This window comes from Manacus candei, unplaced genomic scaffold (assembly GCF_025592945.1).
Source record: "Manacus candei isolate 608988 ecotype Guabito, Panama unplaced genomic scaffold, ASM2559294v1 h1tg000073l, whole genome shotgun sequence".
Taxonomy (NCBI): Eukaryota; Metazoa; Chordata; class Aves; order Passeriformes; family Pipridae; genus Manacus; species Manacus candei.
The window spans coordinates 1,992,949-2,015,198 of NW_026138121.1; the positions used below are offsets into that span (position 1 = coordinate 1,992,949).

Sequence of the window (22,250 nt, forward strand, 5' to 3'; positions counted from 1 at the left end):
TATAAAATATATTTATAAATATATTTTTAATATATTTATTTATATATTATATACAAATATATTTATAATGTATTTTTATAAATATATTCATTATATATTATAAATATATTTATTATATATATTATATATATTTATAAATATATTAAAAATAAAATAAATAAATAAATAAAATATTAAATATATTAAAAATAAAATGAATAAATAAAATAAATATAAAATATATTTATAAATATATTTATAATATATTTATATATTTTTATATATTATATATTTATATATTCATAATGTATTATTATAAATATATTTATTATATATTACAAATATATTTATTATATATTCACGATATATTATATATTATATATCAAATATTAAATATAAAATATATTTATGAATATATTTAAAATAAATAAATTAAAAATAAAATAAATAAAAATATATTTATAAATATATTAAAAATAAATATAAAATATATTTATAATATATTTATAATATATTTATCTATATTTTTATATTTATAATTTATTTATATAGATATATTTATAATATATTTATAATATATATAATATAATATATAATATAATAAATATATTTTATAAATATAATTATTATATATTTATAATATATTATATGTAATATATAATATAATTATATATAATTTATTATATATTGTATAATATATAATAAATATATTTATAAATATAAATATATTTATAGAATATAAATATGTTTATAAAACATAAATAAAATAAAATAGTGTGGATAAAATAAAAAGCATTTAAGGCTTTTTACAGTCAGTTCTCAGCCTTTGCTTTTGGTCTTGGGGGGCACCTCCTGTGTAGCTGCCGGGCCCGGGGCCCTGGTGTTGTTCGTGCCCGGCTCGCCGTGCTCAGTGCCCGTGTGTGCCCCCGCAGCTGCCCGTGCCCATCGCCGTGTTCTCCCTGCTCTACAAGGAGCGGATGGTGCCGTGCTGGAGCGGCAGCAGCCACCCCCTGCTCTCGGCGGACGAGCTGGCCATGGAGACGCGACCCGGGGACAAGGACGAGCTCTCCACCCCCGCGCAGAGACCCCAGGCAGCTGCAGGTGAGCCCGAGCCGCTCCCACACACACATTTTGGGGAGAAAAAAGCCACGTTTGAGTGTGTCTGGGGTTAACGAGGGAGATCCAGCGCTATTGTCTGAGGAGGGAACCTTCCCAAGTGTACACATGAATCTAATCCAGGAGCACTCAGACAATCCAAACAACCCATTTGGTGCCCAATTACCCTCAAATTAGATGGAAGCCCTGAACAGAGATTAGAATCTTAATCCTAATTAGGACTCCAGCCTGTATTTCTCCTAAAACTGACCCTGAGCTGCCTTTAAACACAGGTGAAAGTTGTACCCCTTGGTTCCCCCTGGTTTGGGGTCAGGCTGTTCAGTTTAAAAATGGCCATTGTGCTGCAGGCACTGATTTTTATGGGAAAGGAATAAGGCCAGTGCCCTTGTTTGAGGGGGGGGGAAGTTAAATCCAGCAATAGTTTGCTCTTGAGCTTGTGACTACACCCTGCTTTGGGGACAATAGTGACATTGTTCTTCGCTACCCAGGAGAAACATATCAAAGTAAATTCTTTGGTTAATTAGTGAATCTCGGAAGTAAACATGGCTTGGGGCTGTCAGGGGAGTGTTCAGTGTTATTTCTGGAGAGATGGCTCTACCTGAGCAGTAAAAGGGAATTTTAGGGAATGCTTGAAGGTGGGGGCAGTGGAGATGTGCTGCAGGGAGGGGTTGGGTGTGTCCCTGATGGAGGGGATTCCCTGCTGTCTGATAACACCTGGTATTGTCCCACAACCCACTGGAGCTTCATGTTCTTCAGACCCCCATCATCCTCTTAAATGCAGCTGGGTTTAACCCTTAGGGAAGGGGGAAGGCTGTAAATTCACTGCTGGGATCTGGGATCTGTGCTGGTGAAACCCCTCCTGCCCCACAGCAGGGACAGTTCCATCCTTGCCATGCAGGAGCAAATCTCACCTGCACAGGGCTCCACGTGCTGCCACCTCAATGCCAGCCCCTTACCCACCCCAGAGGAGTTGTGCTACAAGCACAAGGATGGGCAGGGTGGGAATTCCTGGGGTCCTCACCCCCCAGCTTTGCCAGGCTCTCAGGGGGTCTCTTCAGATGGGGTGACAGTGAGCTGTGGGTGTTTAATACTCTCTTTCCCAAAGCTGGCCTGTTTGGTTAAATATTATTTATCCCAGGAATTTGGGATAAACCCACTCCTGGGTGGGGGTTCCAGGGGTGAGGGGCTCTGAGTGCTGTGGTTGGGGGGCTTGGGTTTATTGCCTGTCAGAGCAGGGCCAGCAATGTGGGGCCCCTAAATGGGAAGAGGAGCACAAGCAGCTACAGTAAGAGGGGTGGCAGGTTCCCTGGAGAGCTGGGATCCCAATCTGTGGACAGCAGCCCAAAAACTCATCCCTCTGCCTGCTGAGAGCTCAGAGGTGGGTAAAGCTGAGGTGGTGCCAGCCAAGGTCAGCAGTGCCCCACATCCACAGTGAATCTGGGCACAAAACAAATCCCCACCGAGGGCTGGCAGCCACCCAGACCCCCCAGCTGAGTTTGCTTTGCATTGTTTTGCACCAGGTCATGATGACTTATTGAGCTGCTGCCAAAGCAGGAACTTCAGAGGGGCTTCCTACACCTACTTCGCAGTCCACATCACTGGGGCTCTCGTTCTCTTCATGACTGATGGGATTGTGGTGAGTTCAGCTGACAGAGGGGTCTTGTCTGAGCAAAGCTCTGTGGTTTCTTCCTCCCAAACCTCTTGGAGCAGCCTAACCCCAGCACGTGCATTGGGCTGGACACGAGGGTCTGCCAGGCAGTGGGTTGGGGCTCAGGATCATTCCAAGCTGATCCCAGCCAGGCTGATGTGTGTCCTGCTTCTGGGGAGGCTTTTTTGGCTCCTCCTGGGCTCTGTGGTGTTGCAGCTGGATTGCTAAAACCACTGACCACAGCTGGGTTAGAGCTGGAGCTGTGTTGTCTGCTCAGCAGAGGTCTCTTCTCTCTTCAGCCAAGAGGCTTCATTTTGATTCAGAAGAAATGGTGGCTCTTTGCTTGAGGGGTCTCCTGAGCCCCCAAAATCCATACTGAGAGCACGTGGGGCTGGTGTAGCCCTGCAGTGGCCTGGCAGCCTGGCCCTGGCTGGGGTTTGCTGCATGTGGCATGTCTGTCCAGGCAGGGCAGGCTCTCTCTTGGCTGGCAAGATGCTGTTCTTTTCCTTTGTCTCATGGTAAAACACTGCTGGGTCTTAGCAGGGTGTTAATGAGGGTGCTGAGGTGAGTGGGGTTACACAGCAGCTGACAGGGATGGGAATGATCATCTTCAGGGATGATCAACTCCTGGTTCTAAATGTGATGTCTGGAGAGTATGGAATTCCAGAAGGACAAGGGAAGCCCCTGGGGGAGGGAGAATCTCTGCAGACAGAGCTCAGTGTGCATTTCTGCCGTTGCTGTTGAGTCTGGACTAAGGTTAAGCCCCGTGTTCTGCTTCTGCTGGAAGCTGCCAAGCCTTGGGAGCAGGTTCCTTCGTGGCTCTCCACCCACGAACGAGTGAGGGACAGGTTAAATCCCCGCCCTGTGACGGGATGTTCTGTTTCCCTGCAGGGGGAGTACTCAGGCTTCGTGTACAGCTACGCCGTGGAGGAGCCCCTGGCCGTGGTGCACAAGGTCGCCGGGTACCTGCCCAGCCTCTTCTGGGGCTTCATCACCCTGGGCAGGCTCATCTCCATCCCCGTGTCCTACCGCATGAAGCCGGCGACCATGGTCTTCATCAACGTGGTAAGGCTGGGTTTAGGCTGCTTTAGCCCTGGTTTAACCCCACTGTGCTGTCTCGGAGCTCCAGCTCCTCCCTGGGGCAGGTTTGCACCAGGCAGGGCTGGGCAAGGGGCCCCCCAGGCTTAAAACTTGGCTGGGGAACTTTGCAGAGCCCAAACTCCTCGGTTAACCCGGTGTTGGAGTTGGGGAAGCGCCCAGGGAGGTGTCTGCCAGCCTCGTTTACTTTGCACACAGGGGGGTTAATTCCATGGGAAAGGGAAGGCAGATCATTCCATAAATTCTCTGCTTAGACTGCAGCAGTTGTCAGAGAAACCAGCGTGGTGTGAGGTGGCTTAAATTAGTGACACACATTCACTTGGAGAAAGGGGAAGGAATCCCTTCAGGATGTGTAAGGACAACAGGGAGGGAGATGATCCCATTCCCACTTCTTAGGAAGAAGAAGAAAGGAGCGAGAAGGCATTTAATTTACAATTTATTTAACCCAGAAGTTGTTTTGGTGGTGAGTTGCACAGCTAATACCGTGAGGCCGAGCACGGGGTGGTGAGAAGAGACATTTTGGGATATTTTGAGTAAAAATTCCCTTGGCTGGCACTGCCCCCTGTGCAGCGCTGGGAGCTGCCACTGCAGGGTCACACAAACGGCAGCTCCAATTCGGAGTCCAAATCTCCCTTGAGCTCATGCAAATGAGCCCCAATCAGAGCCGAGACAATTAATTCAGTACGAGCTGGAATCTCAGAGCTCCCTCTGCTGACTCTGCCCTGAGAGTTCATTCTTTGAGAGTGAGTTAAGTCTCATTCAGCAGCTAAATCTTATTCAGGTTAAAGAATTATTAGCGATTGAAATAGGTAAATATCATGGGAGGAGCAGTACTACTGTATTAATTATTATTTTATTCAACATTATATATCGATATTTACACACCTTTTATTATTAATTATTATTTCCCAAATCTTTGTTTGCAAAGCCTAGCCACGATTAATTATTATTATTATTACAGCAATTATTTAAAATATTAAATATCAATAAGCATTTTTTCAGGTACAATCTTAAGTTTCTATGTAAGGAAGTTGAGACATAAAACTGAGTTATATTATAAATTCCTGCTATAAAAAAATTACCAAATTCTTTAAAGCCAGACCGATTTTTTTGTGCAGTGACTTCATTTTCTCAAAGACTGGTCTTTTCTCAGCCTGTTTTCTTTTCCAGGCTATTTTTCCTATCAGAAATAAACCCCAGAGCCTGTTGCAGCCCAGCATTTCTCTCACTCCACGTGTGTTTTTCGCAGGTTGGGGTCCTCATAACCTTCCTCCTGCTGCTGATTTTCTCCTCCAGCGTCGTCTTCCTGTTCGTGGGCACGGCATCCCTGGGGCTGTTCCTGAGCAGCACCTTCCCCAGCATGCTGGCCTACACCGAGGACATCCTGCAGTACCAAGGTGAGCAGGGATTTGGGAACACCCCTGGGTGCTCAGATACCATCACCCCAAGCAGCTCCTTCCCTCCCCAGGGGTGCCCAGGAGGAGGCCTGGAAGCAAGAGCTGCTTTGGGATTGTTTGTTCAAGCTTGGAGTCACCAACCCAGACTGTAACAAGCCCTGCTTGGCTGGCTAATAACTTCCCCAGGCAGGGATCCAGCCTGGTTTCTGCTCTCCTGCAGCTTTGGGGATCTCAGGCTCACACGAGTGCTGCTTTAGGGGTTTTACAGGGAGATAAGTTTTGAAAACATCATCAGATTATCAGTGAACTGCAAACCCTGGAGTCTGGCCAGCTGTCCCAGGAGGGCTCTGCCAACCTCTGTCTCAGGGGCAGTGAGACAGAAAAATGAGAATCTTTCCAGCAAGAAGCAACATCACCTCTGCCAACAGAGACAAGGGAGAGGGAGATTTGGTTGTTTTTTTTTTTTTTGGCTTAAACTTTTCCCTTTCTGCACTGCTGCAGGTGAGCAGAGGCATTTTCAACATTAATTGGGGACGTGCATTGAGTATTTGGAACTCTTGTGTTGGGAGGTCCCTGGAAGAGCAGTTTAAAGCTGATCCTGCTGGTTGTCCCACCTGTTCCTGCACTGTTTCCTTGCAGGTTGTGCCACGACCGTGTTGGTGACTGGAGCTGGGATTGGGGAGATGGTCCTACAGCTGCTGGTGGGCTCGGTGAGTAGGCAAGAAAGGGCAAAAAAAACCGACTGGAATTTTAAAGTCAAAACTTTAGTCCTGGTTATCCCCCCTGACTGAGGTATCTGAGTGCTCTGGTGATGTCTGCTCCCTTTCCCATTTCCCTTCCCATTGCAGATTATCCATGATCGGGGCAGCTACAGTTTCCTGGTCTGTGGGATGATCTTTGGATGCTTGGCCTTCACCTTCTACGCCCTCCTGGTGTTTTTCCACAGGATGTACCCCAAGCCCTCTCCAGGTAAGAAAGCACCAGCCCCTCAGCCCTGCTTTTGGAATGGAAGGAAGAGCAGCACCTGCAGCACCACAGAGCCAGGGCCCAGCACTCCAGCAAAATGCAAGGAAATGTTTATTTTTCTGCTGCTTCCTCTCCCCTTTTCCTGCTTTGACTTGCCCACAAAGCCTTGGCAGCCACAACCCGGGGTTTGCTTTCTTTTCTGTTGGAGAAGCGAGGGGAAAAGTAGGAATGGTCTGTGGATCTCAGAGAGAGGGAGAGAGACTGAACCAGCTTCCCTGTGCTGTTTCCTGGCTGAAATCCAGGGAACAAGTGGGTCTGCTATCCAAGGGCAGCTGTCAGGCTCTTGAAAAAAGCCTCACTGATAAAGGATTTCTTGCTTATCACCTCAGTCTGCAGAGGCTGTTTGTTTTTGTAAGCACCTCCTACAAAAGGAGCAGAGTGGGACAGGGAAAAACATGTCCAGGGTGCAGGAAAGGGGTGACTGGGGCTGTGTGGGGTCACACCTGGAGAGCTGTGCCCAGTTCTGGGCCCCTCAAGACAAGAAGGACACTGAGGGGCTGGAGCGTGTCCAGGGAAGGGAACGGAGCTGGGAAGGGGCTGGAGCAGCAGGAGAACTGAGGGAGCTGGGGGGGCTCAGCCTGGAGAAAAGGAGGCTCAGGGGGGACCTTCTGGCTCTGCAACCCCCTGACAGGAGGGGGGAGCCGGGGGGGGGTCGGGCTCTGCTCCCAGGGAACGAGGGACAGGAGGAGAGGGAACGGCCTCAGGCTGAGCCAGGGGAGGGTCAGGTTGGACACCGGGAATTTTGTCATGGAAAGGATGTTCAGGCAGCACTGGAAGGGGCTGCCCAGGGAGGTTTGGAGTCCCCACCCCTGGAGGTGTCCAAGGATGTGGCCCTCAGTGCTCTGGGTTGGGGGACAAGGTGGGAACTGGGCACAGGTTGGACTCGATCTTGGAGGGATTTTCCAACCTCAGTGACTTCCTTCCATGACCAGTGAGCTAAGCTCCTGTGGTGGGCGATGGAAAAGCACCATTCCTGTCTGGCAGAGCTCATGCCCACCCCCTTTGAGCTCAGTAGAACTGCACATTCAGGTATTTCGTGTCCCTTCTGCAGAGCTGGACGATGCCTCTCCCGACAAAGCAGCAGTGCCAGATGACACGGGGCAGTACCAGCGCTGAGGAAGTGGCCAAGCTCTAGACAAGCAATAAACCATCCCCCCCCCCAATTAAAGCATTGCTCTCGAGGATGATTTCAACATTTAGTGACTGAATCATGCAAGTTCTCTGCAATCAAAAGCACATTCGACTGGGTAAGTGAGAATCAAGGAAACATCCCAAAAACACCGTGGCACGAGCTGCCAGTGGCACTGGGACCAGAAGGACTTTAAGTGCCACCTGAAAGGTGTGAGCAGAGAGGATTTCCCAACAGTTCCTCCTGTAAATGAACTTCCTTACCTGTTCAGGACGGAGGGTGGGAAGGAAGAGGTTCTCTCTGCTCCACCTGTGACTGAATGTCTCCTGGCTTAGTCATTGAATTGAACAGATTATTTTTCTGGCCTATAATGGACAGGAGCCCCTTGAATTTACAGCACAATACTGGATTTTAATTCATTTTTGTGCAACGTGGACTCGAGTCGATGTCACCTCCATTTACCCTCCCAAAGGGGAACAGTTCCACACTGTCTGTATTTGCACACTTGATTCCTGTATATTCCACACTTCCAAACACCTTCACTAAGACAGTGTCTTACTCAGCATGCTCAGGCCTCTTGATTATTACAATCATTTGCTTTTCTTTTTTTTGTTCTGTTGGTTTTTTTTTCTCTGTTTGTTATTTTTTTTAAAGAATGAGTTGTGATGGGTTTGTTTTGCTTTAAGTCAGTCACTTAACTTCAGCTGCTGCAGTGGCAGTGTCCTTTAGGGTGGTTTTATTTTCAGCTTCCAACTGAAGCTTTCACCAGAGGTATTTGGGAGCCAGTCTCCAGCTGCTTTTCCTGTGCAATATTCTCATCCAGGTGCCTTGTGTAAGGTACTCTCATAGCCCACGCATGGCCTGCTCCAGCTCCGGGGGAAGGACTGGCTTTAGAGGAATGTAAAAGCTCCAAACAGCTCCTCCTTCAGTGAGTGATTGGACATGTTCTTCTTGCTTTAACTGCTGTATGTGGATGTACATATGTATGTGTGTATATAAAGCAGTGTTTAATTAAAGGTGATTGATTGCTAAATTCTGCCGTGCCTGGACTCGGGTACCTCCAGCTCTTTCTGGCCAAGACCATCAGCTCCTTCATTTAACCAGTTTTTAAACTCAGCCTGAACTTACCAGCTGTTTTAATTTAAACTCCTTTTAGCATTTCTAGAAGCCCAGAATGGGTTTGGTTGGAAGGGACCTTAAAAGAACCTCTTGTTTCACCCCCCTGCCACGGGCAGGGACACCTTCCACTAGCCCAGGCTGCTCCAAACCTGGCCTTGAATTTGGGTTTAGTTTCATTAGAGAATCCTAGAATAGGTTCTAATTCTGGGATGTGAGGCAGAGGGATGAGCTAAACCCAGAGTAACTGCATTTACCTGTTCCTGCATTTGCTTCCTACACTCACCTTCAGGTACAAAGTCACTTTAACTCACCAGCTCTCGAGGCTGTTTCCACAGGACCATCCGTGGGGGCTTGTGAAGATATTTTAGGGAAAAAAATGCTTGGAAAAACAGAAATAACCCAAAGAAGTTGTGGCTTCTCCATCTCTGGGAGTGTCCAAGGCCAGGCTGGATGGGGCTTGGAGCAAACAAGGTGTCCCTGCCTGTGGCAGGGGGTGGCACTGGATGATGTTTAAGGTCCCTTCCACCCCAAACCATTCCATGATTCTATCTATTCCAGTCCTAGACCAGATTCCACCCCGGGCAGGATGTGCTGCAGTTCTTCCCCAGCTCCACAGGATGCCACTGTTACTCTCCTGGAAAAAAGCCTGTGTGTGTGCAAACCCCTTTTGCAGCAAAGAAAACCCCACCCCAAAGTGTCCTTCCTGAGCCCCTCCCACCATGGGAGCATCTCTGCAGCCCTGCCCAGAGGAAAGGAGCAGGAACAATGCAAGGAGGGGGTTTCTTTGGAAGGAAATCTCCTCAGCTGACGTGGGTGCCACACCAGCACTGGCAGCTCTTCAATAATCTCGGTGTGTCCCTGCAGGTTTGGAGAACAGGGGGCTAAATCTGCTCTGCCACAGCAACAGTGCTCCTGGCACCAGGTTTGGCAACTCCAATCTCCACTCTCAGGTCTAGACAGAGGGTCTGCTTAAAGAAAAAAAATGCTAATTAAAGGAAATTTTCACCAGAATAATACCTGGTTTGGGGAATAAAAACCAAACTTCCCAACTCCATCTCTGTCTCCAGCCTGTGATGGTGTAAAAGGACTTTTTACCTCCCTCCTTCTCACAGCCCAAGCTGCCCTGCAGCTGTAACTTTCTATTTCCTCTACTGAAAAAAAACCAACAAACCAGTCAAAAAGAGCAGAAACTTTGTTAAAAATATTTATTTAAAAAAATACAATTGTTTTGCATGTCTGGTTGCACATAACTATTAACATATGATTGACTTGAATAATTTTGCTACAATGCTTTTTTTTAAAGCCAGCTTGCATTATACAAAGCAAATCCCTCTGTCAGTTCTTACATAAAATAGTTTTCTTTAACTATTCCCACCCCGTTTTTAAAAAAGATTGCAATACATTGATTTTTTTTCTTTTTAACTTTTTTGCACAAAAATCGAAGCAATAGAAAAGTCACCTGATTTCTCAGGAAAGACCTTCATGATGTTTGAATAACAATTACCAATGAGCCACTGTAAAAGCAGCATTTGAAGTGTCATTACAGTGCAAAGGAAGTTTTGCATCTTAAAAAACTTTGCCTCCAAATTGTATTCAAACCTGAAATGTGTTCCAATAACTCCACATTCTGCTCTAATCAAGCTGATCAGACTTTTGTGACGTCAACATGCTGAAGGTCTTCCTAAATGTTATCTTGGAAGGTTAAATAAAAGCAAAATTTAGTTAACACTGAACAATTACTGAAAACTTTGGCTATTTATGTACTTGCATTACATAACAGCATTTTTTTTTTTTAACACAATGGCATTAAGATACTCTTATTATAAGGTATTATTTAGAAAAAGAAAGTTAGACTGAGAAGCTTTTCTGTCCCAGGCAGGTTCACCCAACTGTAACAAGGAGCAGAGGGGTGAGGTTACAGTTGTCTCTAAAAGATCATGTCTAGAAAAGTCTCCAGTGTAGGAAGTTGAGACACTCACTACAACATAACTTGCTTTGTCTCCAGACTTGGTACTATATATATATTTATAGAAAAAAAAAAATAAATGCAATTCTGTTCAGGGAAAGAGCAACTGAAAAAATGTTCTCTCTGCTGCTTCCAATGTCATTTTTTACCCCTGTTAAAATCACAGGGAGGTAAAAGTGGATCCATGGCAGAGTTAGGAGTCACCTGACAGGGAAATCTGCTCCGAGGCTGCTCCCAGCAGAGCTGGCAGAGCTGCTGGAGCCCAAAACTCAGCAGCAAAGAGAACCCAGATCAGCCTAAAAAAAGTTCAGCCAAGGAACAGAAACCACTGAAGGCATCAGGAAGTCACTTCCCAGAACAGAACTGCGCTGCAGAAATAAACAGGACAAAACTGGCCCACCTTCCCACCAGGTTTGGGTGCTTCACTTGCTAAAAATTAACTCAAACTTCCCTCTCCCCTGACTCTCCCAGCCCAAAAGCTGCCCCCAGAGCAGGTTCTCAGCCCGTGGAAGTGGGAGCAGTTGTGGTGGAGCCAATGGAGCTGCTGTGATTTCCAAGCCCCTGGCACACGATCCACATCTGCCAAGAGCCTCAGAATTCCCAAGGCAGGCTAAGGGTTTAGTCCCAGATTAATTCCAGCTGCCCCTCTGCCCATTAGGGGAGACAACCACCACCCTTACCTAGAATTTTCCCATTTATTTGGCTCTGTTATTACAAATACACTTCTCAGCTACAAAAACAGAGGGGAAATAAGCATTAAATGTGCTACTGTACTTATCACAAACCACTGTGACGTACATAAGGCCATCTGGTAACACTGCAACAGGATACAAACAAGATCTGAAAAAGGGAGGTTTTTTTTTTTTTAGGATACAACTTGGTTTCTTTTTAAACTACAAGGAATAATCTCAACCCTGTTCACAGAGAATCAACGTCAAAGCTAGCACATCATATATAGAAAACTCTGTGCAACTGAACAACAGCAGAACAAAAAGTCAACACAACTCTAGAAAGCAGTTTCAAAGCCTGAAGATTTAAGACATGCCAGCCAAAATAAAAATAAAAAAAAACAACAACAAAAAAAAAAGAAAGGAAAGAAAAGAACAAACCACAACACATCTCAAGGAGCTTCGAGCAAACCCAGGTATTGTAACCCCACCCCACCCCAGCACACAGCACACACTTAGGAACCATGCAGAGGCCACCCTCAAAGCCTTCCTGTGTTCAAAAAATAAAAACAAAAACCCCCAACTGAAAAACAAAAAAATAAAAAGTTAAAATAAAAAAACCCAGAAAAAACAACAGCTTCCAGTTATTGGTACAGCACTGCTGCATGTACTGCTCAAGGGCTGAAAGGGGCTCCAAAATCACCTGCAGCCTCCCCTCCCGGGTCACTCAGTGTCTCCATGAAGGTCCCTGTTCTCCAGAAGGTTCAGCATTACCCTGTTCCACCCCCTGCCACAACCACTTTGAGATGAAAACCTTCTGCAATGCCTGGTCTCAGGAGAGAAGTGTTTCGAGTAAAGGAGTCCAAACTTTTGTTCCGTGAACACAAAACTATTCAAAGACAAATTTAAGACACGTTTGTTTGTTTTTTTTTTTTTCTTTTTTTTTTTTAGGAGATGTGGCATCCAACAATGTCAAAGCTGCTTTTAAAAATACCCTTTGGCAACACAACGAGTCCACGCTGTGGCATGATTGACTTGAGTACTAAAAGAAAAGGAAAAGCCCCCAAAAAACCTCACCAGGGTGTGCAAAACATATTTAAAAGTGGCGACTGCACAGTGCAGTGGCTGCTTTGAGGGGTATTTATACAAATTTGGAAGCCAAGACTCCATCCTGGACACATCCTGTCAGGCATGACACACGTGTGCTCCATGCAGGGCTATTCCAGGCACAAGGAATCTAAAAAAACCTCCAAGTTTTCAGCTCTCAGGGTGTGCTTCTCATCAGGCAGCTGGAACAGCTCCACAGGCAAAACCTTCTGCTATGTTTTTTGGGAGGGGTAAACAAAAAAGCAATTCTAGTCAGTTTTAGGGTGGTTTTTTTCCCCAAAAATAATGTTTCTGAAGCAGGTATCTCGCTATTCCAAAAGGGAATTCCTTTAACACACACATCCAAGAAGGAACACGGGCCCTGCCCAGCTTTCCTACCTGGCAGAGCCTGGCTCTGGCTCAGCCCAAAACCAATCCCCCTTCTGCAGTGAACAGATCCCCCTTCTTTCTGTTTGTTCTTGGTAAAAAGGCAGGAATAACACACCTCAGGCCAAGATCCAGGAGACACTAAACCCAAAGCTTCACTTTTCTGCTCCAGATGGCACCAGGTCCATCAGGGAACTTCCAAAGGAGCTGCTGCTGCTGAACAGATTTGCAGGGATGTACCACCCCTGTGGCTTTGCAGCTCCTCTGTTGTACCCTTATGGCTAAAATTGGGCTGTGGAGAAAGATCTGGTTCCATTTCCAAGAGTTCTTCTCTGGCCAGGACCAGCTCTTCCCTCCACAGTCGGTGCTACTCACTCCAGGTGGAATTCCGTGTGCCCAGGGGCTGATCCAAGACAGAGCCTCCTGCAGGAACCCCCTGGAGAACTGCACAGAGCTTGTCACTGCATTTTATCCTTCAGCCTTCACCTGCCAGCCCCTGATCCCAGCAGAGCAGCTCCAGCATGTCCCACATCCCACCATCCCTGGATGGCCACGGCCAAAGGCTTCCCCACGGAGCAGACCTGCTGTCCAGACCCACCAGCTTCACTGAATTCCAATCAAACCACAAAACCCCCTGTTTAGGCAAGACATCCTACACCTCACCAAACATCCTGAACAGCTTCTAAGCACCAGGATTGCAATCCTCGTGGATTTTGGACTGATCTGCCCCGTGTGACATCCTGGGGGGGCTCTTTGCAACACCACACTCTGTGATTTTTTTAAGACAAAATAAACCATCCATCCCCACGACCTCAGAGGCCAGAAGGTCTCTTTTATTTCCCCCCTATTTCTACTCTTACAGATACACATTCTATTTCTTAAGAAACTTAAGAAATGAAACAAAACTGTTGTGGACACCCAAAAACTCAAAACAAGTTTTAAAACACACCCTTTGACAACGTTCTGTGACTACTGCTGTAGTTGATTTTCAGAGCTGACAATACCAAGAGAGCCTCTTGATACAACACTGAGATGTATTGTAAACAAATATGCCTTAAAAATGGAAGAGGTTAAATCATAAAACAGGAGTACATACAAAAACTGCTATAAAACAGGAGCAGAAGGTAACTAAAAGCTAAATGAATAAATCGTGGGAGACAAGAGTGTGTCAGAACTGCAGGTTCTGAGCTCAGCACTGGGAAAAACGCTACAGAAGTGGATCAAAACTCTCACCTGAGAAAGCCATCACTGCTCTAGGACAGCTCTGTCCTCCCACCTCAGCCTGCAGAGCTCTGAAGACCCGAGAGAACCTGACCTTGCTGCAGCTCAGCGTTGTGGGAAGCTGGGAAAAGGGAGATTTGCACCTAAGCAGCCTTCACTGTCCTTAGGAGGAACGCTATAAACACAAGAAGGATCTATTGGGGAGAAATCTGAGGTCTGAAAAGGTATCAGAGGGAGAAATTATCCCAAATGAACCACTGAACAGGCAAAGCCTCTCTGTTCTCACATCCCCCAAAGACTGCATGGATGCTGAAGTCTGAGGATGCTCCAAGTTAAAACACTGAATTCTCCAACTCAAGGAATTTTATCACCTGCTGACCTATTGCAAAACACAGCTCCAATGTGCCAAAGGCAGTGCATAGGAATTGCATTCAGCCACCACTGCTGAACAGCTCAGGTTCTGAAACAAGGCTCTGGACTTGAGCTGCTGTTTAAAAAAAACCCCCAATGCTCCTCCATCCCCCTCCTCCCCAGGGTTCCCTTCACAGGTGAGACAGAACACGAATGGTTCTGTGACTGGAGGGGATCATGAACACATTCCTGCTTCCATGGACTGTCTGTGTCACCAGTGGCATCCCAGAATCCAGGATCTCAGGTGTGGCACACACAGCACCAGCAGGGTGAGACTCCCAACTCTGCAGTGACACAAAAAAGAGATTTCCAGAAGCAAGACAAGATGCTCATCCAGTCCAATTCTACCACCAGCTACCAATTAACCAATGCAAATATTCCCAAGCATTCCACAATCCCATGGCTACTCCAGCAGCATCAACTGTCAGCTAAGGAAAGGTTTCTGTAATGCTGCATTGTCACTTTTTTAAGCCACCACAGTGCAAACTGCCACCGTGGCCAGGAAAAGAGAACCTCTGTTAACCCCCACCTGCCCTACACTAAATTAAAAAACAAGTTGCAAGGAGCTGCAAAGTGCTCCTGAAGTGACCTAGCAGAGAACCAGCAGTCACATCACTGAGCCCCAAGGAGTCACAGGACCCTGTGCTCCCTCAGGAATGTGATCCAAAAAAAAAAGCTGGCAGTTCCACACCTGTCAGTAAATGTGTGTTTAATCAGGCAGCATATATACAAGATAATATTCCCTTTAAGTGACCTGAAAGCTGGAATGGAGAAAAGGCAGCAAGCTGCTCCTCTCCCCCCCTTCCCTGCCCTTCCCATGTGCTTTCCCAACTGCTTCCTAAGATTGTAACCCTTCAGTGGATTTTGATTTCCCTTGGAAAGGAAAAGCAACCACCACCTCAGTGGATATTCCCAGATAAAAACCATCCCATCCAGGCTGCATTTCCACATGAGCTTCCTCTGCACAAGGGATTCCCAGAGGGAAACGTGGCTCTCCCCCAGCTATGGCAGTGCAATCTCAGGAAGCTTCTTGGAGAAGAGCAGGACCCCAGGCTGGGTTCTCTTGGAGAAGAGCAGGACCCCAGGCTGGGTTCTCTTGGAGAAGAGCAGGACCCCAGGCTGGGTTCTCTTGCATACCCTATGCTCAAAGTGATAAAAGTTCACAGAGGATTAAGTGCACGTGTGCACACACACAACTTTTTAAACAAATAAACTTGGCTTTTCTCCATAGGGGACAAGGAAAGGGAAGCAATTAAATTGCAAGGGTTTTTTAGTGCTCATTAAGTACTTTTTAAATTCTAATCCTAGTCTGCAATGTTGCTCTCAAAGTCCACACACTTGGTGGGCGTCAAATTGGCCAACCTAAAACAACCATTAAAAAAAAGTGCTGCTATTTATACATAGCTATATATATTTTTTCTAGAGCAGACTCAAAAGCCACCATGCAAACCAGAAAATTCCAGATGCCTGCTCTCAATTATCATCTGCAGCTTTGCTTCTGCATTAAAAAAATAATAATAATTAAAAAAAAAAAAAAAGGTCAATATTGCACATTTTAAGAGCTGCTGGCACAGGAACTTCATCCTGCATCTGCTGATGTCTAAAATGTGAAGCATTTATGCCTCTGACAGAACCCAACAGGAAGACAGGTCACTCCATGAGCTTCTCCACCTGAAGAAGGAATAAACTTTTCTCCCATTCCCACTGGGCAGGTGTTCTGGATGAACAAAGCCCCCCATTGCCCCCCAAAAAATCAGCTGTTCCACCCACCTGTCCCAGGTGTCACGTCAGGAACACACAGAGTGGTTGTACACGTTTCAATGTCAGAATACAGGAAGGTAACACCACCAAGGAAGAGAAGTCCAGGGTGCTGTCACACCCTTGGAAAGTGAATTCCGAGCCTGCAAAAGTGGCAAAAGGGAAAAAAAAAACTTCTGGAAAGCTTTGAGTTCACCAAACTTCTCCATGAAAGGGGTGCAAATATGTACAGCAAACACTGTCAGCTCCTCTTGCTGCGAAATCTTCTGCTCCTGAAAACTCTGCAGGCAGCCAGGTGAGGATGCTGAAGGAGAGAGATGCTCCCATCTGTTTTCTACTGGGTGTTTTATGGAAAAAGATTCCCTTCCATCCCCATCTCAACGCACTCAGTAGCAAAACAGAAGTTGCTGCCTGACATCAGATGCCCCAAGTGGAAGGAGGACACAGGGCCCAGCACCCCCAGACCAAGACATCCAGACTCTGAGGGGCTGAGAGAGGACAAATCTCCCTTCCTTTCACACTCCTCAGTTCTCTTAAAAGGCCTCCTGAGGTGTAAAAAAAAAATAAAATAAATCTAACTACAAATTTCGTTTCGTCTCGAATGGCTCTGGAAATTAAATCTCTCATTCTTGATCCATCCACACCACCAAGAAAAGCAATGCAAGAGCAGATTTACAGCCAGGTGGACACACTGAGCCTGAGTTTGGGTCAGTGCTTCCTCAAAAAAAAAACCAAACAACAGCTCTAATGCAAAAGTCGAGCTAAGAGCTGGTAGAAGAGGAGCTCCTCCACTTGTGGAAAAGCAGGAAACTTTTCCAAACCTGTGGGAAAGAGCAGTTAATGCTGGGACATCTGTGCTCTCACCACTGTTTGGGTGTGGAACTCCAGCACCAGGCAGCAACCTCAGCACAGGCACCCACCCCCCCAAAACTTCCAAGGAAAATCCACCATCCTGCTCATCCAGCAGTGAGATCACAAGCTCTGGAAGAGGTCTCTGGCACAAGAAATGTTTGGACTTCAGCATTCAAACTCTCTGAGGGTTGAAAGGAACTCATCCCACCACTGATTTCTCTCTCTCTCTCCAGACCTCACCTCCCCAGCAAAGGGAGGGCAGGGAAGCATCCAGGATCCAGCCAGACCACTTCTCCGAGGGGTTGGGTTGCTGGGACACACACCACCACAATTCCCAAATTGTCCAATGTCTCAGGATATGAAGCACTGAATAATAGTCCTTGAAAATTTCTCCCTGCAAAAAAGACAAGATGATTTTACAGCAGAACAGACCAGGCTGTTTTTGTTGCTGCAGAAGTCACTGTGGCCCCCCCAGGCAAAGCTGGAGTGCACACACCCCTTTCCCAAGCATTTCCTGGAATGCCAGCTTCCATCCTGATCAGATATCTTCTTGCCAAGCACAGGAAGCAGAACAGAGGGTTTGTTTTTTTTTGTTTTCCCCAAAAGTCACAGAGAAAAGACTTCCCTGACACTGTTCACTGCAATCAGTGCAGACTCAGTTGCTGCAACACCGACCAAAAGTCCCTTTTTGACCACGTGAAATCTTCCAAACCAAGGAGGGAAGAGAAGAAAACTGGAGCTGCAGCTCCTATTAAGGCCTTTGCATATACATTCCCAACCTGGGTTCTTCAGAAAAAAAGGGAATTTTGCAAAAAAAAAGGCATTTTTACTTGGGAATGGCGAAAACTACGATCGTTGAGAATCTCTGTGTGGAATTATAAATTGCTCATTTTTAAAAAAACGTGGTTAAATAGAAGTGTCCCATCTTTCCCTTGCTTGCCAACGTGTCCTTTCCATGAGTTCCATGTGCTATGTCTTCTGGAGATCAGGGGAAAATGGGCCAGGGGTAGAGGGTCCATCCAGTCCAGACAGAGTAAATGGGCCATGACTGTTCAGCACTGATGGAAACTGAGAGACAAAACAAAAATGATTAGGCAAGAGGTCACTTTAATTCATTGTTTCTCCCCTATCTGTGCATGTAGAAAAAAAAGCCCCAAACAACAAAACACAACAAAGAAAAAACACCCCAAACTTCAAAGAATTCTCATGGATTTCCACTTTTAATTTAATTTTTTTAATGCCACTGCAAGCAGTGGCACAGCAATCCCTGCCCTGAGCACTGCCCATGTCCTCAATTAATAAGTGACTTAAATACAGGTTGTTGGGAAACCACAGGTCTAAATAGTCCCTCAGTTAATTATCAGCTATTTCTAGAGGAAAATGGCCAGTGCATTGTTTATTCCCCATCCTTGTGGCATGTATGAGCTGCTTCCTTCATCTCCATGGAGATGAGAGATCCCAACCCAAAAAGCAACCAGTTCAATCCCACCCTTTGCCTGAGCAAACCCAGGCAGCAGATGTGGTTATTCCAATGCCAAAGTGGAAGGTGAGGGAAGAGTACGAGGAATTGCAACTAAAGGAGGGGTTTTTTTTAAATATAGGGGATTTTTTTTCTTATATATTGAACAAAATTATTTATTAAAAGCAGCGAAGGTGAGAATTTCCAAGTAACAAAAGACAGCAGAATGGAGAGATCACAGAATCATGGAATGGTTTGGGATGGAAGGGACCTTAAAGCCCATCCAGTCCCACCCCCTGCCATGGGCAGGGACACCTTCCACTGTCCCAGGTTGCTCCAAGCCCTGTCCAACCTGGCCTTGGACACTTCCAGGGATGGGGCAGCATCTACAGCAGGTATTTTATTTCTACAGCAGGTATTTTATTTCTACAGCAGGTATTTGGGTAACTGATTCCTGCAGGTCTATTGAGGAAGGGTGAAAAGCAGGGAGAGATTGGCTGAACTCACCTGAAAGAGGGTGTTAGCACCTTGCAACCTGGCAGGACTGAGAGGAGCCACCGGGCTCAGGGTACTCCAGAAGTGGATGCTGGAGAGCAAAGGGCTGGGAGTCAGCAGGATGGGAGTCTGGAAGAGACAGGAGAGCTGAGTGAGACCTGCCCCTGGAGCAAGAGCACGTGGAAGCCCAGCCACAACCACCTCAGCTCCTGCAGCTGCCAGGGCTGGCTCCCAGTTTCAGGAACTCCCAGTCCCTGCTCCTCCTCCCTTCCCAGCCCCATCCAGCTCTCCCTCCCCTGGCTGAGCAATCAACCCTCTTTTCCCAACAGCTGCCAAATCCTGCTGGAACCTCCAGCAGAGCAATCCAGCACACAGCACCTGCAAGGACTTGGGAAAAGCGGGATTAGGAACTCCAAAGGAGCAGACAGCAGGCATGAGCCTGGTCTGGGTGACACTGACAATATAAAGAACAATAAAACAAGTTTCCACCCAGCTTCTGAATACCCAGGATGCCCCAGGTTCACCAGCCAAACACTTCCCAGGGTGCCAAAAGAGCAACTCCACTTGGTTTTTTTTCCCTGCCTTCAGCCATTTCGCTTTTCAATCAGCAGCTTCCCTACAGCTTCACTCTAATTCCAATTTATCACAGGAAAAGAGATTAAATAGATACGGAATGATTTAACAGCCTAGCTGGATTCAGTTCTCTTCCAAGTTTTCCACGAGACACAAAAGCTTTCCTTTCCCACACAAAGACAGCAACCAAATTAAGCAGCTGCTCTTATTGCTGTTCATGTTCACTCACAAGACTCTGGCCTTAACTAAATGCCTATATTTGAGTAAAAAAAGCTGCCAAACAGACACCTCTGTGCTTCTCTATTTTTAAAGTATTTTCAGAACCAGCTGAGGGATGAGGGCAGGGTTTAGGGTTTCTGAAATAATTCAGTCCCTCCCTGGCAAGGTTTACAAAGGATCCTGCTGGTGCTGGTTTGGGTTTTGCCTCCACATGCCAACCCTGCCCAGACGTGCAGGGCTGACACACCACTTGGGCACCTTTTTGGGGTGAAGTTAATACCAACTGTGAATAAAACTTAGGTTTTAATTAAAGAAAAAAAAAAAAGGGGGGGAGGGACATCCTGAGTTTCAGAACACCCCACACAATGAACCGACTATTCATTTTCCACTTGCCTTCCCTTACTGGTTTAAAATGCAACATAATCACCATTGTTACTTTAAAAAAAGAAACCAGGAAGGGAGTTTGGTTACCTGAGAGAAAAGTGCTGGAGTAAGAGAAGCAGTGGGGAGAGAAGGACTCAGAATGCCCAGAGGACTTGGATCGCTGCCCGTGATGACGAGAGTGGGAGCCAACTCCAGCCCTTTGGGTTTCTTAGATCTGGAGAGGTGATTGGCAAATTCCTTCTCCAGCACGGATGAATCCTGCTCTTTGGGCTCTGGGGATTGGTGCTGAAGGCTCTGGGCCTGCTCCAGCTGCTGGGAGGCCACGGACTCGATGTCCGTGTCAATGTCCAGGTCGGGGTTGGAGCTCAGGGGCGGCGACGGGGGCGTGGAAGGGACCTGGAGAGTGGGAGACACCGAGGAGATGGGGGGGGTCGGGGTGAAGCTGCTGGTTAAGTTTGGCAAAGGTGCTGGAGCTTCGGGGACAGTCAACTTGGGCAGGACGAGCGTCTCCAGGGTCTGGAGGGTCTCCTCAGATCCCAGGGGAAGGGAGGAGGACACGGCGGGAGCGGCGGGAGCCGCGGAGACGGTGGAGACCAGGGGGGCCGAGGGGGGCTTTTTGGAGGGCATGGTGACAAACTTGATGACGGAGGGGGTCGGCTCCTGAGGCTTCTTCTCCGTCAGCTTCTCCGCCGGGTTCTCGATCTTGATGGACCTGAAGAGTTTGACGCTGGAGCTGTTGAGGGAGTTGAGGGTGAAGGAGGAGTACAGGCCTGAGTGGATGTAGTCGTTGCGGCTCGAGGACTTCGCACACGACTGGGACTTCTCCTTCCCACAGTTTTCCACGTCCTTTGGAGCGCTGTTGACCTCTCCAAAGCCAGTCAGTTCAGGGTCTCCTTCTATCCGGCCCACGACGAGCGGGTCCATGTTTAAAATCTCCGGATACGAGACAAACTTGTACACAAACTTCTTCCCGTTCACTTTCTTAATGATATTCTGTGGGTAAGATACACATATATATTTAGACCTTCTTCAGATTAATTTTCTTCCTACAAACACTGCCCAAAATAGGCAGAGGAATTAAAGCCTGTAATCTTTCATCAAAAAAATGTTTCTTTCTTCCTGCCTTAAAAACACACTGCGTTCCTGCAGTTCAGTCCCGCTCCCAAAGCAGTGTTCCCAGAGCTCACAGACAAAACACTAGAACAGGTGAGCTCAACCTGACATTAAATACACCAAAACCAGCCTAAAACCTGCCTTTAAATAAAATAAAAAATTACCCATTAACCCCCTCAAGGATCACTGCTCTGGGTACAGTCAGGGTAATCTAACAGGAGAACCTGCAGTATTAAAGGGTTTCTACAGCTTTGCAGAACTGAGAGCTGGTACTTCCAATCAAACCCCTTTTATCCTTAATAAGATGCTAATAAAGGAAAATAAGTAGCTGAACTAGTCAGTGGAATGCAGGATAATCAGCTATTTCAATACCACAAAACAGCATCTGTCAAACTTGTTTTGCTCCTTAAGTGAAATGCCACACGCAATTCGGGCTTAAGATCATCCTCATTTATCATGCAATTATTATTACTGAGATCTCTTCAGCACAAAGCCAGATTTGTGCCACCCAACAATAAACACCAGTAACTTACCACCTGCTACCCACTGAGGTTCCTCAGAAACTGTTTTATTTTTATCTCCCACACTGGCCCGGTAACAGTTGTGGGATAAACGGCTTATTGAAACCAAGGTAGGTCTTGAAGACATTTTGCTAAACAAGAGAAGCTTCTTACTCAGCTGGGCTGAAATCACTGGCCATGTCAGAGGTGAAATTCTAAACACACAGAGAACAATAAAAATACTTTGGGCTGATTCACTGAAAATCCTTATTTTGAAGCCCTTTTGTAGAGGCAACTGCAGGAAAGATCTTAAGGTGGTGCAACACTCACCACCTCAGTCATCATCTCCCAGTGTTGTTTTACCTGGAGTGCTGAGGATTTTAACCCTTGCCAGGGGATGTATTTTTGGAAAGGGGATTAGGATTCAACAATTTACATTAGCAAAGACACAAAGAGAAAACTCTGCACTTAGAACCTTGTCAAATAAGCAACCGGGAGGAAACGCAGCACAACGATGCAAGAGATTAAAAAAAAAATTAAAAAAGAAACAAAACCACTTTTAAACAAACCAGTACAACTTCCTTAAGCCTGGGAGGAAGAGGAGTGACAGCCACCCCTCCCCTTGCAGGGGATGGAAAAGGAAACA

The 22,250-nt window shown here is 46.3% G+C and overlaps 2 protein-coding genes across 6 annotated transcripts in view; one reads left to right on the forward strand and one right to left on the reverse strand.

Moving 5' to 3' along the window:
* MFSD4A (major facilitator superfamily domain containing 4A) overlaps positions 1-10,071 on the forward strand; it is a 23,335-nt gene extending 13,264 nt beyond the window's left edge. For both annotated transcript variants that reach the window (XM_051808856.1, XM_051808855.1), the window contains exons 4-10: positions 912-1,080; positions 2,616-2,731; positions 3,635-3,808; positions 5,091-5,238; positions 5,878-5,948; positions 6,087-6,207; positions 7,316-10,071. In XM_051808856.1, the coding sequence (XP_051664816.1) occupies positions 912-1,080; positions 2,616-2,731; positions 3,635-3,808; positions 5,091-5,238; positions 5,878-5,948; positions 6,087-6,207; positions 7,316-7,380 (864 nt within the window). In that variant the 3' untranslated portion in view covers positions 7,381-10,071. The remainder of the gene's footprint in view (positions 1-911; positions 1,081-2,615; positions 2,732-3,634; positions 3,809-5,090; positions 5,239-5,877; positions 5,949-6,086; positions 6,208-7,315) is intronic.
* ELK4 (ETS transcription factor ELK4) overlaps positions 9,694-22,250 on the reverse strand; it is a 20,827-nt gene continuing 8,270 nt past the window's right edge. For all 4 annotated transcript variants that reach the window (XM_051808848.1, XM_051808850.1, XM_051808847.1 and 1 more), the window contains exons 3-5: positions 20,079-20,984; positions 18,828-18,944; positions 9,694-17,929 (exon numbers count right to left, since the gene is read on the reverse strand). In XM_051808848.1, coding sequence (XP_051664808.1) covers positions 17,831-17,929; positions 18,828-18,944; positions 20,079-20,984 — 1,122 coding nt within the window. In that variant the 3' untranslated portion in view covers positions 9,694-17,830. The remainder of the gene's footprint in view (positions 17,930-18,827; positions 18,945-20,078; positions 20,985-22,250) is intronic.